General features: G+C 48.9%; 1 protein-coding gene across 5 annotated transcripts in view; it reads right to left on the reverse strand.

Moving 5' to 3' along the window:
• ttc29 (tetratricopeptide repeat domain 29) overlaps positions 1 to 15582 on the reverse strand; it is a 666158-nt gene that overhangs the window by 568970 nt on the left and 81606 nt on the right. For all 5 annotated transcript variants that reach the window (XM_038791952.1, XM_038791953.1, XM_038791951.1 and 2 more), the window contains 2 exons: positions 5696 to 5919; positions 4587 to 4772 (listed from right to left, as the gene is read on the reverse strand). In XM_038791952.1, the coding sequence (XP_038647880.1) occupies positions 4587 to 4772; positions 5696 to 5919 (410 nt within the window). The remainder of the gene's footprint in view (positions 1 to 4586; positions 4773 to 5695; positions 5920 to 15582) is intronic.

Consider the following 15582-nt stretch of genomic DNA (forward strand, 5'->3'; position numbering starts at 1 on the left):
ATACAAACATTTTAACCCCCCCTACATTTACATTTAAATTATAACAAAACAAAGTCAAACCCCCCTACTTAACAAAAAGGGTCCCCCCCACCCCCTACTCGCGCGTCCCCCCCCACCCCCCCCCGCCGGCAAACCGGCAGTCAGACCAACTTATCATTTCTGGCAGTGTCCTCGGGCAGGCCTTGCCCGTGCCACCACCGCTACCGTACTTCCTTCGTCGTTGTCCCCCCTCCCCCCCCCCCCCCCCCCCCCCCCCTCCCCCCCTCCCGCCCTCCCCTCCCCTCCCGGGTTGCTGCTGTCACGGCCTCAGTTTCTATCTCTGATCTAAGAGGTCTAGGAAGGGTTGCCATCGCCTGAAAAACCCCTGCACCGACCCTCTCAGGGCGAATTTGATCCTTTCCAATTGGATAAAGTTTGCCATGTCGTTTAACCAGGTGTTAACACTCGGAGGCCTTTCGTCCCTCCACTGAATCAAGATCCTCCTCCGAGCCACCAAGGACGCAAAGGCTAGTATTCCAGCCTCCCTCGCCTCCTGTACCCCCGGTTCCACCCCAACCCCGAAGATCGCAAGTCCCCATCCTGGCTTGACCCTGGACCCCACCACTCTCGACACCGTCCCTGCCACCCCCTTCCAGAACTCCTCCAGTGCCGGACATGCCCAAAACATATGTGCATGATTCGCAGGGCTTCCCGAACATCTAATACACCTGTCTTCACCCCCGAAAAACCGACTCATCCTTGTCCCCGTCATGTGGGCTCTATGCAGTACCTTAAATTGAATGAGACTTAATCTCGCACATGACGACGACGAGTTGACCCTCTCCAGGGCGTCTGCCCATGTCCCGTCCTCTATCTGTTCCCCCAGCTCTAACTCCCACTTATCTTTCAGCTCCACTACTGGTACCTCCTCCACCTCCTGCATAATCTTATAGATGTCCGAGATCTTCCCCTCCCCGACCCAGACCCCTGATAGCACCCTGTCACTCACCCCCCTGTCGGGAAGCGCGGGGAACCCCTCTACCTGTCGTCTGGCAAATGCCTTCACTTGGAGGTACCTGAACGTGTTCCCCGGGGGGAGCCCAAATTTCTCCTCCAGCTCTCCCAAGCTCGCAAACCTCCCCTCTATAAACAAGTCCCTCAGTTGTCTAATACCCGCCCTCTTCCAGCTCTGGAATCCCCCTCCTGTATTTCCCGGCGCAAATCTGTGGTTCCCTCTTAGTGGTGCCCCTATCAGACCTCCCACTTCCCCCCTGTGTCGCCTCCACTGCCCCAAGATCTTGAGGGTGGCCGCCACCACCGGGCTCGTGGTATACCTCGTGGGAGGGAGCGGCCATGGTGCCGTTACCAGTGCCCCTAAGCTTATGTTGCCGCAGGACGCCCTCTCCATGCACTTCCAGGCTGCCCCCTCCCCTTCCATCATCCACTTTCGTACCATCGATGTATTTGCCGCCCAGTAATATCCTGAAAGGTTGGGTAACGCCAGCCCTCCACTATCCCTACTCCACTCCAAAAAGACCCTTCTAACTCTCGGGGTGCCATGTGCCCACACATACCCCATGATACTACTCGTTACCTTCTTGAAAAAGGCCCTGGGGAGGAAGATGGGCAGACACTGGAACAAAAACAAGAACCTCGGGAGGACCGTCATTTTAACTGACTGCACCCTCCCTGCCAGCGACAGCGGCACCATGTCCCACCTCTTAAACTCCTCCTCCATCTGTTCCACCAGTCTGGAAAAGTTCAACTTGTGGAGTTCTTTGCCACCTGCACCCCCAAGTACCTAAAACTTTTAACTGCTCTTTTGAAGGGGAGCCTCCCAATTCCCTCCCCTTGGTCTCCCGGGTGTATTACAAAGACCTCACTTTTCCCCAGATTTAATTTATACCCCGAAAAGTCCCCGAACTCCGCTAGTATCCCCATTACCTCCGGCATTCCCCCCTCCGGGTCTGCCACATACAACAACAAATCATCCGCATAAAGCGAGACCCGATGTTCCTCCCCTCCCCTTGTCAGTCCTCTCCACCCCCCTGAACCCCTCAGTGCCATCGCCAACGGCTCAATCGCTAATGCAAAGAGTAAGGGGGATAGGGGACATCCCTGCCTAGTACCTCGATGGAGCCCAAAATATTCTGACCTCCTCCCGTTTGTTACCACACTTGCCATCGGAGCTGAATAGAGCAGTTTTACCCACTTGATAAATCCCTCCCCAAACCCAAACCTTTCCAACGTCTCCCACAAGTATTCCCACTCCACCCTGTCAAATGCCTTCTCCGCGTCCAGCGCTACCACTATCTCCGCCTCCCCTTCCACTGCTGGCATCATAATCACATTTAACAATCTCCGGACATTTGTGTTAAGTTGGCGTCCCTTCACGAACCCCGTCTGGTCTTCATGGACTACCCCTGGCACACAGTCCTCTATCCTGGTTGCCAGGACCTTTGCTAACAGCTTGGCGTCAACATTTAGGAGGGAGATGGGCCTGTAGGACCCGCACTGGACCGGGTCCTTGTCCCGCTTCAAAATCAAGGAGATCAGGGCCTGCGACATTGTTGGGGGCAGAACCCCCCCCTCGCGCGCCTCATTAAAGGCTCTCACCAGCACTGGACCCACCAAGTCCACAAATTTCCTGTAAAACTCCAGCGGGAACCCATCCGGCCCCGGCGCCTTCCCCGCCTGCATCTGGCCTATCCCTTTAATTAGCTCCTGCAGCTCTATCGGCGCCCCCAACCCTTCTACCAGCTCCTCCTGTATCTTTGTACAAACTTAATGTCAGTGTCTATATGCGCGATCTTCCTGCAGATCCTCTCCACTTTGAGCCGGCAGTTTGCGGTGTCGATAGTAGCCATGATGTGGAGATGCCGGCGCTGAACCGGGGCAAGCACAGCAAGAAGTCCCACAACACCAGGTCAAAGTCCAATAGGCTCACCTCAAACACTCGCCTTCGGAGCACTGCTCCTTCCTCAGGTGAATGAAGAGGCATGTTCCAGAAACACATATATATATATACAAATTCAAAGATGCCAGACAATGCTTAAAATGCGAGCATTTGCAGGTAATCAAGTGTTTACAGATCCAGAGATAGGGGTAACCCTAGGTTAAAGAGGTGTGAATTGTCTCAAGCCAGGACAGTTTGTAGGATTTTGCAAGCCCAGGCCAGATGGTGGCGGGTGACTGTAATGCGACATGAATACCAGGTCCTGGTTGAGGCCGCACTCATGTGTGCGGAACTTGGCTATACGTTTCTTGGTTTCCAGGTTGCGTCGTCTGCTGTAGATCTGGCGTACGAGGTGGTTGAGGAGTGTGAGAGAGGTGCGACAGCAGAGTCTCTCAGCGTAGTCTGTGTTGTAGGTCGACTTGAATGGGTTTGTGATCTGTAGCCCTTTTGGAATCTTGTCTGCTTTCTTGCATCTTTGTAGAAACTTAATGTCAGTGTCTATATGCGCGATCTTCCTGCAGATCCTCTCCACTTTGAGCCGGCAGTTTGCGGTGTCGATAGTAGCCATGATGTGGAGATGCCGGCGCTGAACCGGGGCAAGCACAGCAAGAAGTCCCACAACACCAGGTCAAAGTCCAATAGGCTCACCTCAAACACTCGCCTTCGGAGCACTGCTCCGTCCTCAGGTGAATGAAGAGGTATGTTCCAGAAACACATATATATATATACAAATTCAAAGATGCCAGACAATGCTTAAAATGCGAGCATTTGCAGGTAATCAAGTGTTTACAGATCCAGAGATAGGGGTAACCCTAGGTTAAAGAGGTGTGAATTGTCTCAAGCCAGGACAGTTTGTAGGATTTCGCAAGCCTAGGCCAGATGGTGGCGGGTGACTGTAATGCGACATGAATACCAGGTCCTGGTTGAGGCCGCACTCATGTGTGCGGAACTTGGCTATAAGTTTCTTGGTTTCCAGGTTGCGTTGTCTGCTGTAGAGCTGGTGTACGAGGTGGTTGAGGAGTGTGAGAGAGTTGCGACGGCAGAGTCTCTCAGCGTAGTCTGTGTTGTAGGTCGACTTGAGTGGGTTTGTGATCTGTAGCCCTTTCGGGATCTTGTCTGCTTTCTTGCAGCTTTGTAGAAATTTAATGTCAGTGTCTCTATGCGCGATCTCCCTGGAGATCCTCTCCACTTCGAGCCGGCAGTTTGCGGTGTCGATGGTAGCCATGACGTGGAGATAATCATGGCTACCATCGACACCGCAAACTGCCGGCTCAAAGTGGAGAGAATCTCCAGGAAGATCCTGTCCTAGCTTGATCCTATCTCTGGATCTGTAAAGACTTTATTACCTGCAAATGCTCGTATTCTAAGCATTGCCTGGCATCTTTGAATTTGTCTATATATATCTTTCTGGAACATATCTCTTCATTCACCTGAGGAAGGAGCAGTGCTCCGAAAGCTAGTGTTTGAAACAAACCTGTTGGACTTTAACCTGGTGTTGTAAGACTTCTTACTTTGCTCACCCCAGTCCAACACCGGCATCTCCACATCATTGTTAACTTATAACATTGCCTCCAAAGGGAAATTGCAATACATATTATAATGTTTTGAAACTTCTTCAAATTAATATAAAACCTGAGAAAATATGATTTACCTTTCTCCTCAAAGGCCAATCCCATATTAGCATTTGCTTCTGCTACTTTCTGTCCCCCAGCTGGGGTGATCATTTCAGCTGTGGTGAGGCATGATTGAAAGAAATGATCTGAAAGCAGTTTGTCCTCGACTGCTTTGAAGTAGCATGCCAGTGAAAGTTGATTATTATAGACTTCCTCAAAGTGTGCTTAAGAAAGAAGAGAAGAGATGGTATTACTTTTAGAAATGTCTATGGCAAACATATCAGAAGTACATTTATTCACATAATCTATGTTGCAATATCAGGACAGGAGCACACAATAATTGAGTCATTTCTAGAAAGAAAATGACTAACATGTTTCAATACTTAAATCTATGATGTTAATAAAGTGCAGCACAGATAACAGTAATTATTGCTTCACCAAAATTCAAATGTTCAAATATAAATTCAGTTTGTTCTGACTGATCTAGTGGAATGTAGCCTTCAGTTTCTTGATTTTTTTTGTAAATATCACCAACTTTAGCATCAATCATTCGATAGATCAAATAATTCAACCCCATGTGTTTTGTACTAATTACTGATTTTAGAAACTAATGAGGCAAGTATTTGCATGCTCATTGGGCAGTTCACTTTCTCCTCTACACACCCTAACACAAATGCAAAAACACCACTTTACACATTCTTAGATTGTTTCTAATTATAGCAGTTCATAGTTAACATGAAATAACATCATTGTAACTACAGCTTTAATATTTTCTTTCTTAAGATGTCTATACACATATTTTGACAACTATTGTCACTACAGATGCTATACATGTATAAACTGTAAGCTAAATAACTCATAAACATGAAATAAAAAATATCTCCAGGAAGCTTTCAGAGGCATGGCTTCTTTCGATCTTAGTTCATTTTATTAATGATACTGAACGAAGGCCATGTAAATGGTTAGGTATAATGTCCATACTTCAAAAGCATATAATTTATCCTGCATTAGATCATATTTAGGAGCTTTGTGGAGTGAGGTTTCCATGTGCAATTTTCAGAGATGTAGTAACTTGTTACCTGAATCCAGTTTCATTCCCCTTCAGGCAAGCACCACTACTGCCAATACCTGTGACTACTTAATTTACCTGCTCTGCGAGCTGCCTCAGCCCTGATCAGGAAATACTGAAGATGATCCAATTTATTGTGCTGTTTGTCCAGGGGTTCTTCCATCCATATGTCTGACCCAGGTCCTGCGGCCTCCCTTACATTATTCCAAGTCAGGATCAGATTGGTGAATTCTGAAAAGGACTTGTGATAACCTTGTCGCAGCATGTCTAAACAGATGTTGTGTTTGTATGTATTTCTGTAACTGGAATAGGAAAAGGAAAAACATGTTCAAAGGTTTCTTAATTTTAAGTGCAATTGCTTTGCTTTGCTGACCCTTTATATTCTTTGAATGCATTAACCAGTCATACCTTTGCAATCACCACAGAAAATTCTACTTCGCTTTAGGTTGTTATGATATTCCAAAACCTGGTTTGACACCGATAGGTGTAGATTGCAATACATGTTTATAGGTCAGAGAGTCAGGAGACAATTCTCTGCCTGGAAGATGTTAATGTTTTGAAAATTATGCAATTCACAGTAAAAAGCCAGAAAAGTATGTAATTGGCCACAGTCTCCACTGTTAAGGAGGATAAATATTCTGCAAAAGTGCAACAAACTACCAGTATTATGTTGTACTTTTTCAATTAAGCACAAAACGTGTGCAGGAGCCAAAACTGACAAAAGATCTTGGGCGGGATTCTCCGAGCCCCCACCGGGCCACAGAATCGCCGGCGGGGGGGGGGGGAGAGAGAGAGAGACGTGAATCCCGCACCTGCCGGATTTTCCAGCGCCGGTTTTTCGGCAGGGGCGGGAATCGCACCGCGCAGGTCAGGGGCTGTTGGCAGCCCCTCTCCCCGGCGATTCTCCGGCACGTAATGGGCTGAGTGGCCACCCGTTTTTGGCCGGTCCCACCGGCGTAAATCACAACAGGTTCTTACCGGCGAGACCTGGCTCCACTGGTGGGCTGCAGAGTCCTTGGAGGGGGGGGGGGGGGGGGGGGGGGGGGGTGGCGTGGGGGGGATCAGCCCTAGGGCGTGCCCCCATGGTGACCTGGCCCGCGATCGGGGCCCACAGATCCGTGGGCGGGCCTGTGCTGTGCAGGCACTCTCTCCCTCCGCACCGGCTGCTGTCAACCTCCGCAATGGCCGGTGCGGAGAAGAACCCGCATGCGCTGGGATGGCGCCAGCACATGCTGGCGCTCCCACACATGCACCAACTCACACCGGCCAGCGGGGGCCCTTCGGCGCCCGTTGGCGCAGCGCCATGCCCCTTCTGCGGTTGGCGCAGCGTCAAACACTCCAGCGCCGACCTAGCCCCTGAAAGTGCAGAGGATTCTGCATCTTTGGGCGGCCCGACGCCGGAGTGGTTCACGCCACTCCTGGAGCCGGAGTGGCCCGTGCCGCCGGTTCACGGAGAATCCCGCCACTTGTATATCGTTGTTTTTTTTAAAAAATATTTTTATTATCCTCCTTTTTCAAATTTTCTCACAAATTTACACCTAACAATAAACAATAATCAGTAACGAATGCAATATCAATTCCCATATCATTAACAGTGATCCCATCCTCCCACCAAACCCCCAAACATTAGCCCACATGTTAACATAAACAAATGACAAAAAGGAATTAGGAATCACCCATAGTCACCATTAACACATACAGTCCCCCTCCCCCCCCCCACCCTCCCAATGTTCAAATTAATCCAATTCTCAAAAGTGCATAATGAATAACGCCCATCCATCCATCCTCTCAATTCAAATCTGACCTACTCAAGCGTCAGGAATTCCAGCAGGTCCCCCCACCATGCCAGGGCACAGGTTGGAGAGGTAGATCTCCACCCGAACAAGATCCGCCTTCGGCGATCAACGAGGCAAAGGCTACAACATCTGCCTCCGTGCCCGTTTCCAACCCTGACTGGTCCGGCGCCGCCCCCCCCCCCAACCACAATACTCACACACATCTTCTACCCCCTCAAAGAGCCGGCTCATCCTCACCCTCGTAAGGTATATGCTATACACCACCTTCAGCTGTATCAGCCCCAACCTCGCACATGAGGTGGAGGTGTTCACTCTGCAGAGCACCTCACACCATAACCCCTCCTCCATACCCACGCCCAACTCTTCTTACCACTTTGCCTTGATTCATTCCAGTGGCGCCTTCTCCTCTTCCGCCGATACTACCCCCTTTCTTCAGTCCCCCTGTCGTCAGCACCTCTTCCAGCAATGTGGAAGCCGGCTCTAATGAGAAGCTCTGTATCTCCTTTCTGGCAAAGTCTCGAACCTACATGTAGCTAAATATTTCCTCTTGCTCCAGCCCATACTTTGCTCCCAGCTCCTTCAATCCTGCAAACCGACCCCTAAGAAACAAATCTTTTAGTGTCCTAATTCCTTTCACCTCCCATCTCCAAAAATTTCCATCCCACTTCCCTGGCTCAAATCTATGGGGCGGGATTCTCTCAGCCCAGGCCGGGCCGGAGAATTGCTGGGACAGGCACAAATCGTGCGACGCCGCCCCGACGCCAGTCCACTGATGCTCCGGAGAGAGGAGAATCAGCGCCAATGTCAGGGGCCACTCTATGGGACCGCCCCACAGCGAATTCCGGCCCGAAATGGGCTGAGCGGCTGTAAAAAAAAACCCGAGTCCTGCCGGCGCCGTTCACACCTGGTCTTACCCGGTGGGGACCTCAGCGTTAATGGATCTGGGGGCGGCCTGGTGGGGTGGGGGAGGAGGGGGGTGTCCGACCTCAGGGGGGGCCTCCGCTGTGGCCTGGCCCACGATCAGGGCCTACCAATCGGCGGCCGTCCTCTCGGGCTGGGGTCCTCTTTTGTTCCATGCCGGCCCCTGTAGCCCTACGCCATGTTGCATCGGGGCCGGAACGGAAAAGGGAGCCACCGCGCATGCGTGGCAATCGCGCCGGTCCCACTGCGCATGCGCACACTGGCGCCAGCCCCACTGCGCATGCGCACACTGGCACCGGCCCCACTGCGCATGCGCAGACCCATGGCACCCACCTGACGCCGGGATTGACAGCTGGAGCGGCGTGGGTCGCTCCAGTGCCGTGCTGGCCCCCTGTAGGGATATGAATTGCTGCTCCCGAGGCCATATTCACGTCACGTCTTGGCGTTTACGGTGGCGTCAACACTTAGCTTCAGGATCAGAGAATCCCTCCCATGGTTCCCCCAAATCAACATTTCACTTGACCCTGCCCCCAACTCGAAGTGCTGGCGAAACTCCTCCAAATTCTCAACGAAGCTATTACTACCGGACTCCCTGAGTATCTCCCTGGGGCTGTCGGGAGCGGCGCTGTTGCTAGCGCCTTCAATCCCGACCCCCTACACAAACTCTCCTCCATTCTGACCCCTTGGGAGACAACCCCTCTGACCCAGCTCCAGATCGTCTCCACATACGCCGCCCAGTAATAATACACCCGGTTCGGAAGATCCAAACCCCTTGCCTGACTTCCTCTCTGTAGTAACACCTTTCTAATTCTGTCCACCTTCCCTCCCCATATTTTTAATCATTGTTAATAATAAAATATTACGATTACAATATTACAATTACAATGCATTGCTTTTACTGAAGGTACTCAATTTTATGGATTTCATTCCATGAGATCAATTGTCTGTTATCTATATTAAAATGAGAATGCAGATCACACATACCATTGAAAATTTCTGTAGATATTTCCAGATTAAATTATTACGCTTAACTACGATGTTTTCCTGTGCTACTTTTGGTGGTACTTGGAAAGATATTTCAATAATGGTCCGGATTTTGTGGTTAGTGGAAGTAAAGGTGCTCACCATTGACCTTCAGGAAAGCTGTGCGAAGAAATCTAGTGACTTCTGTAGAGGAAATTTTAATTCTCTCAATGTACAATTGATTGTTGTATCGTCTAATAGGGATTCCCTATGCTGAACTGCAGTGGTGGCATTAAGATGGCGAAGCAGCATATCACATGAAAGAATTTTCACAGAAAGCTAACAAGGAAATCTCCTCAAGACTTATTATCACCTGGATACATGAAGTCTGCAGGTGTAATAATTGTTATTTATGTTATTATAATCTCCTTAGCAGGGTCTATATGTAGCAGACCCGGTGGGGGGAATGCCGGAGGTGATGGAGATTCTTGCTGAGTTCGGGAGTTTCTCGGGATATAAATTGAACCTGGGCAAGAGTGAACTGTTTGTCATGCACCCGGGAGATCAGGAGGAGGGGATTGGTAGGCTCCCGCTAAAGAGGGCAGTGAGGAGTTTTAGGTACCTGGGGGTTCAGGTGGCTAGGAGCTGGGGGACTCTGCACAAGCTCAATTTTGCTAGGGTGGTGGAGCAGATGGAGGAGGAATTTAAAAGGTGGGACATGCTGCCGTTGTCGTTGGCGGGTAGAGTACAGTCCGTTAAAATGACGGTGCTCCCGAGGTTTTTGTTTTTGTTTCAGTGCCTCCCCATTTTCGTTCCGAGGGCCTTTTTTAGGAGGGTGAACAGCAGCATTCTGGGATTTGTTTGGGCGCATGGGACTCCGAGGGTAAGGAGGGTCTTTTTGGAACGGGGCAGGGATAGAGGGGGGCTGGTGCTGCCAAACCTTTCTGGGTACTATTGAGCGGCTAATGTCTCGATGGTACGCAAGTGGGTAATGGAGGGGGAGGGGGCAGCATGGAAAAGGATGGAGATGGCGTCCTGCGGAGGCACGAGCCTGAAGGCACTGGTAACGGCTCCGTTGCCGCTCCCTCCAGCGAGGTACACCACGAGCCCGGTGGTGGCGGCCACCCTCAAAATTTGGGGGCAGTGGAGGCGACACGGGGGAAGTGGGGGGCTCAGTGGAGGCCCCGCTGCGGGGGAACCACCGGTTTGTCCCAGGGAACATGGATGGTGGGTTCCTGGGGTGGCACAGGGCGGGCATTAGGAAGTTGGGAGACCTGTTTATTGACGGGAGGTTCGCGAGCCTTGGTGAACTGGAGGAGAAGTTTGAGCTCCCCCCGGGGAATATGTTCAGGTACCTTCAGGTCAAGGCGTTTGCTAGGCGACAGGTGGAGGGGTTCCCTTTGCTGCCCCCGCGGGGGTAAGGGATAGGGTGCTTTCGGGGGTGTGGGTTGGGGATGGGAAAGTGTCTGAAATCTATCAGGTAATGCAGGAGATGGGGGAGGCATCGGTAGAGGAGCTGAAGGCTAAGTGGGAGGTGGAGCTGGGGGAGCAGATTGAGGAGGGGACATGGGCGGACGCCCTGGAGAGGGTGAATTCCTCCTCTTCATGTGCGAGGCTTAGTCTCATCCAGTTCAAGGTGCTGCACCGGGCCCACATGTCCGGATCTAGGATGAGTAGGTTCTTTGGGGGCGAAGACAGGTGCGTCAGGTGTTCGGGGAGTCCAGCGAACCATGCCCATATGTTCTATGCATGCCCGGCACTGGAGGAGTTCTAGAAGGGGGTGGCGAGGACAGTGTCGAGGGTGGTGGGATCCAGGGTCAAGCCAGGCTGGGGACTCGTGATATTTGGGGATGGGGTGGAGCCGGGAGTGCAGGAGGCGAAAGAGGCCGATGTCTTGGCCTTTGCGTCCCTAGTAGCCCGGCGGAGGATCTTGCTGCAGTGGAAAGATGCGAGACCTTTTGAGTGTGGAGACCTGGATTAATGACATGGCGGGAATCATTAAGTTGGAAAGGGTCAAGTTCGCCCTGAGGGGGTCGATACAAGGTTCTTTAGGAGGTGGCAGCCTCTCCTCGACTTTCTGGCTCAACGATAAGGTACTAGGTCAGCAGCAGCAGCAACCCGGGGGGGGGGGGGGGGGGGTTTAGAGGATAGTGTTTAAGTTAATTTGCTTATTGTTCATTTATTCTGTTGTTTATTGGGGTTGGGGGGGTGGGGGGTTTGTTATATGCGTTGTTATGGGTGCCGGGGGTGTTTATTATTATTATTGTTATTGTTATTATTGTATTGTTTTGTTGATATATATTTTTCAAAAAATTTCAATAAAAATTATTTAAAAAAAAATAAAATCTAAGATCGGAAGACAATATAGGTCAGGAAGCACAGGGAAGATGTAGGGTTAAATTTAGTACAGGCAAGTTTACAGACTGAAGAGTTTTGGATAAATTCAGCATTATGAAGCATTTTAGGTGGGAACGCAGCTGGAAGAGCATTAGAATAGTCAAATCTAGGGTTACCAAAGGCATAGGTGAGGGTTTTAGTAATAAAAAGCCAAGATAGGAACATAGATTTTGGATATTACAGAGGTCGATGTAATCTTGTTGATGGAGAGGAAATGAAGATCATAATTACAGCTCACGGTCATATACGATTCTGTGAATGCAAAAGCTATGTTTCAGCCTCAGTGACCTGGAAGGAGTTGGAGGGAATGGTGTTTGTGGCAGGCCTGAGGGGAACATAGGAACAAGAGTAGGCCAATCATCCCCTTGGCTGTTCTGCCATATGTTTACATTATGATTAACCTGTACCCTAACTACAGCTATCCCCATTAGTTTTATCACCCTCTATACCCTATAAGGGTCAATCTCAGTTTTGTAATTTCCAATTGATGTATCTTCAACAGTTTTGGGGGGGAAATGGACCTAGTTCTTTGTGAAAAACTGCTTTTAGATATCAGTCTTTAATGGGCCCAGGGTTACACCCCTTTGTTGTACACAATCTTACCATGGAAAATTGTTTTTCTCCATCTATACTTACCTTTAATCATCTTTATCCTGGCCTTGAACATCTCAACTAATTCTCCCCATAAACTTCTATATCCAAGGAAATACAAACTGAATCCATGGAACTTGTTCTCATAATTTAAAGCTTTTAGTTCCACTGTCATACTGTGCTGCATACTTTCCAATACCATTACATCCTCCTGATGTGTGGAGCCCTGAACTAAATGTAATATTCCAGATGGAGTCTAATCAATGTTCTGTACAGCTGTAAGCCTTTGTATTCCAGTCCTCAAGGTGAAGGCCAAAATTCCACAATCCTTGTTAATTATTCTTTATACCTGTACAGATGCTTCCAATGATTTTCGTACTTGGACCACAAATGCAGCACAGTTGACCCCTTTCAGTTATCATGTGTGTGGTGGTGCAAAAAATAATTATTGGGGCCACGCAGTTAAACAAATTGTCTATGCATTAAAAACAAATTAGACAATACATTACTTGGACTCCTAAATCTCTCTACTCATCCACAATTCCTAGCTTGAGACAACAAGAGCAATGTGTATTTAAATGGTGGCAATATTGTAATAAACTAAGATATTTCACTGGCAGCCCGGTGGCACAGTGGTTAGTACTGCTGCTTCAAAGCGCCAGGGACCTGGGTTCGATTCTGACCCTGGGTGAGTGTGTGGAGTTTGCATGTTCACCCTGTGTCTGTGTGGGTTTCCTCCGGGTGCTACTGTTTCCTCCTGCAGTCCAAAGATGTGTAGGTTAGGTGGATTGATCATGCTAAAGTGCGCCTCGATGGGCTTATGGGGATAGAGTGGGGGATTGAACCTAGGTGGGGTGCTCTTTTAGAGGGCTGGTACAGACCCGATGGGCCAAATGGCCTCCTTCTGTACTGTAGGGATTCGATGATTGTTATAAAGCAAAATTTGACATCAAGGCATCTACAGTGATTTTAAGGTTACTTAAAAAGGTAGGTTTTAAGAAGCATCTTCAAGGAGAAAAGAAATGGAGAGAGGAAGAAAGGTTTTGGGAGGGAATTCAAGAACTTAGAACTGAGGCAACTGAAGCCATAGCCACTAATGGTGGAGCATGCTCAAAAGGCTAGACTTAGAGGAGTCTATATATCTCAGTGTTTTGGGACTGGTGGAGATTACAGAGATCAGGAGTGGCAAGGCCATAGAGGGATTTGAAAACAATTTGAGAAGATTAAAACAAGGCATTGTTAACCAGAAACCAATGAACGCTAACAATCATGAGTGATGAGTGAACTCATCTTGGAGCAAAGAAGGACACAGGCAGCAGAGTTCTGGATGATGTCTGGATTACAGATTGTGGGGGGGGGGGGGGGGGGGTCAGCCAGGAGTGCATTGGAATAGACCAGTCCAGAGGTAACAAAGGCATGGAGGGTTTTAACATCAATTAGCTGGGCAATGTTGCCCAACTGGAAATAGGCATCTGTCTTAGTAAATGTAGTGAAAAACTATGGTCCCAGTACACATCTTTGGGAGGTACCTTGGGTCACATTCTGCCAATTTGTTTATAAATCTATTATCTACTCATTCAGTACTGGATGTCAAACAAACAGCATGACAAATCAGAGGTCATGGAAGGGTCAAGAGAGATGCTGGTCAGATAGAGCTCCTTGTCTTCAGCAAAAGGAACTTCTGGGGTTATTGCCAAGGTTTTCCCTGGAGAGATGAAGCGCCCCTTTCCCCATTCCAGAACCAGAACAGTACTGCTAATTTAAGAATTAAAACGACAACTGAACTTTCACAATGAACTTTTGATGGTATGGACACTAGCGATCTCACCTAAGTGACACACAGTATGCAAAATCTAACAGTGTCAGCACAAGATGTGATCCTGACACAATTGATGGTTTTCAGGGTCAAACATTTCCCCTAATTTTTCAGTATATGTAAAAAACTGAATTTTGAACATAAAAAGCCTTTAATTTTCATACATTTGTATTGTTGTTAGTTATAAACACTCAAATTCATGACATAACTGAAACTGAGAGAAAAACAGACAAAAATGCTGAGGTCAGAAATTTATCAGCAGAACCAAGATGAGGTTACTGGAGCCGGAATTGGGTGCGGTGCTGGCGCTCCCGGGTTTCACTGTTATCTTGCACTGGCTGGTCAGCCAGCTAACCACCAGCAGATGGGGGAGCTGACTATCCCAGGATGGAGGCAAACATTAAGGTCATTGCCACGGCAGCAGCAGATGCTAATTGATGGGCAAGTGTCACCTTTAAAGGGTTGCCAGCATCAGAATGCAGCTGACACCTTCCATCCTTGAAGCCTTCTATATTCGAAGCTTTCTTTATCTGGAACCTTCCTTGCTTGAAATATTTGTGAACTGGGGCCTGCATTGGCTGAAGGATGCCTTCCTTGTAATCAGCTTTCCCTAAAGCAAGACTTCCCTGGGGCCAACTTTTATTAAAGACCCAGCCAACTGGACAATTATGGAGGCATTGCAAAAGCCAGCAGAAGGGAGATGACTGATGGCTCTACAGTTCAGTGACTATTTTCCTGCATGTTCTCCTCCAGGCTACTTGGGAAAGACAAGAAGTACTCATTGAAAGGAACAATAGGAAGAGACCTCTGCCTAACCAAGCGACCCTGGAGAGATACTGCAAAGGTCAATATTTCTGAGGTCATCTGCAGAATCTGGCTACAGTGCTGTAAGCATGTGAATGCTGTTTTCCATTTCGCCAAGGTGTGTACCCACACCTCAGTTTGTTTAGGGGTTAACAAATGGGTAAGTGTGAGTGTGGCGATGTTAGGGAGGGAGAGTCCACCCGGTCTGTGACAATGGGGTCAGGCCGCAGCATCTCCTATGAAAGGAATGGACGAACCTCACTCAAGGGGTGCAAATCTTGCTTGGTTGCTTTAGAATAGACTAATGTATTCTGTCCAGTGCCAGATCATTCTCCTACACCCTTCAAGTACAGATACTCTGACATCAGTGGGTATGTATTTGTGCTCATATTCAGTGTCATAACCTGGTGAGAATCCACACAAGTGCCTGGTCAGTTTTTGGAGGGTGTGATAGCTGAGGCCACTGATCTTTGGAGTACTGTGGGAGGCCACGCAATATTGAGCCCTCGGCTGATGACATATCTTTTTTGTCATTAGTGAGGCAACAGATGTCAGATGAGATGAGCATTCAAATCCGCTGGAGAGCCAAAGGGCTATGCATATCCTAGCTTAGGCAGTGAAGAAGTTCATCCCAGGCCAGGAATAGAACATAGAACAGTACAGCACAGAACAGGCCC

The sequence above is a fragment of the Scyliorhinus canicula genome, chromosome 3, assembly GCF_902713615.1.
Source record: "Scyliorhinus canicula chromosome 3, sScyCan1.1, whole genome shotgun sequence".
In the NCBI taxonomy this organism is placed as follows: Eukaryota; Metazoa; Chordata; class Chondrichthyes; order Carcharhiniformes; family Scyliorhinidae; genus Scyliorhinus; species Scyliorhinus canicula.